Source organism: Aptenodytes forsteri, unplaced genomic scaffold (genome assembly GCF_000699145.1).
Source record: "Aptenodytes forsteri isolate BGI_AS27 unplaced genomic scaffold, ASM69914v1 Scaffold79, whole genome shotgun sequence".
Classification (NCBI taxonomy): Eukaryota; Metazoa; Chordata; class Aves; order Sphenisciformes; family Spheniscidae; genus Aptenodytes; species Aptenodytes forsteri.
This window is the reverse complement of record NW_008794776.1, coordinates 2,655,063-2,656,953: the sequence shown is the minus strand read 5'-3', so window position 1 is coordinate 2,656,953 and position 1,891 is coordinate 2,655,063. Positions and strand designations below refer to the sequence as shown.

General features: G+C 49.1%; 1 protein-coding gene across 1 annotated transcript in view; it reads right to left on the bottom strand.

Annotated features, from left to right (window-relative positions):
- The window catches only part of LOC109279329, a 2,313-nt gene extending 1,139 nt beyond the window's left edge, over nucleotides 1-1,174 (bottom strand). The window contains exons 1-2 of the mRNA XM_019470777.1: nucleotides 973-1,174; nucleotides 5-649 (exon numbers count right to left, since the gene is read on the bottom strand). Of these exons, the coding sequence (XP_019326322.1) occupies nucleotides 5-597 (593 nt within the window). The 5' untranslated portion in view covers nucleotides 598-649; nucleotides 973-1,174. The remainder of the gene's footprint in view (nucleotides 1-4; nucleotides 650-972) is intronic.
- Between the last annotated feature and the right edge of the window lie 717 nt (nucleotides 1,175-1,891).

Genomic DNA, 1,891 nt, shown 5'->3' with positions numbered 1-1,891 from the left:
GCGCCTGCCGGGTCCCGTCGCCCTGGCTGTATGTCGGGACAGGGAGAGCCGCCGCAGGCGGGAACCGGGGCACCGCGCGCGCAGGAACCAGACTCCGGGACAGGACAGGGCAGAAATTAACTTTAATCGCAGCGTAGCGCAGATGCGGGAGCGTCGCAGCCGTTCCGAGGGCGATGTCCGCCCGGGCGGGTAACGGCGCCGGCAGCTCTCTTCAGGATTTAGTGTGAAAATCCACGGAGAAAACTTGCCTTCTTGCAGGACGGCGCGGCCGCCGCCCGCCCGGAGGATGTAACCTCCTTCCACGCGAAGGGGGAGCTGCAGGAGGGAGAAAGTAACCTGGTGCCGCTCCCGATTGCAGTGCGACGCCGCCCCGAAATCCTGGGGAGCAGTAGCAGTACAGAGAAATCGTAACTTCCACCTGCTAGAGAAGGACGTTCGGTTCTCATTTACAAAGCAGCCGTTGGCCCTGCTTGGGTTGAACCTCGGCCCCCGAAGATGTCGCGTAGGCTGAAGTGGGGTCGGACGTGAGCCTCGCTTCCCCGGGGGCTGACGGACGCCCGCAGGCCGCTGCCAGGGTAGATCCTGCACTGGTTTCATCCCTGTGGCCTGATGGTCCGGACTTGGTTCCCGGAACTTCTTGCGACTAAATCTAAAATCAGATTTTAGATGAATATTGGTTACTGGCTCAAAGTATAGAGATAAAACTGTCTAAGATAATACTGAAAATAAGTGACAGTATTCAAAGATGAGTGTTTAAAATTCTATGTAATTAAAATTAATTACACTTAAATAATACAACATCTGGGGCTACACTATTTTTGAAAGAGTAAAGGACTTACTGAAAGCCTATTCTCCCATCATTTTCACTTACTGTCAGTAAATTTTAAAGTGAGCAGTGCTATTCAACACAAAGATGTGAGGATTTATTTTCAATAGCAAACTGTGAACTGAAAGTGAAAAGTAGAAGGTTACTTGATGTAAGCGGAGTCGTCAAAAGCATCCGCACGGTTGTCATCAGGGTGGTGACTGTTACAACTGATGCTGTCAAATGCTTCTGCCTGAAAAAACTGGCCGGGGGTCGTGGGCTCCAGCTGTGCTGGAATGGCGGGTACCGCGGACACCTGCTGTAATGCAGCTGAGGCTGGAGAAAGCGTACGTTCTGAAGCCTGAAAGTGTCATAAAATGTATTTTTAACATTTACAAGCGTTCTAAAGTGATCGCAAAAGAGGGTGTGAAGTTTTAAGAAATTCTTCCAATGAGGGAGACAAATACATTGAACAAGTACACTTCTGTTAGTACCATAAAATGACATTTGTTCCTCTCTGTATGTGGAATTCCTTTTTCAGCATCGTGAAATCCACTCTGGGATGAAGCCCAAAATCCTGTATCTTTAAGAAGGAGCTTGTCTATAATTCTTCTCTGAATACTATTCTTACATCCTTGAACAAGACGACTGTATTTTTGGTAACATTTAAGTCCATTCACCTCAGCGCAGATAAAACGAAATGCTCCTGTTACTCAACGTCCCAATTCTCCAATCTGCTGAGAGTCCTAACACAGCCTCAGTGAAGTCGAAACAGATGCCGTAAGCGCACGTGAATCCGGGCTTACAGCTTCATTTAGCCGGGAGGAACATACTTCTCTGCCTGCAACTGCAGGAGTGAACTGAACTTACATACCAGGTGGCAATCATGTTCTTCTTTCTCGCCTGCGTTTCCCCCTGTGGTTGACACTGGGTTTGGATTTGCTCCACCGTTTGTTCCTCGTCTTGCCTCCGACTAGGCTGTTGCTCTGCAGTTGTGGAGCTATTTGTTCTTGCCTGTGACAACAGAAGTAGAGGAAGGGCGGGGGGGGGGCAGAAATCACAGCAATAGGTTTCTTTTTAACTGTT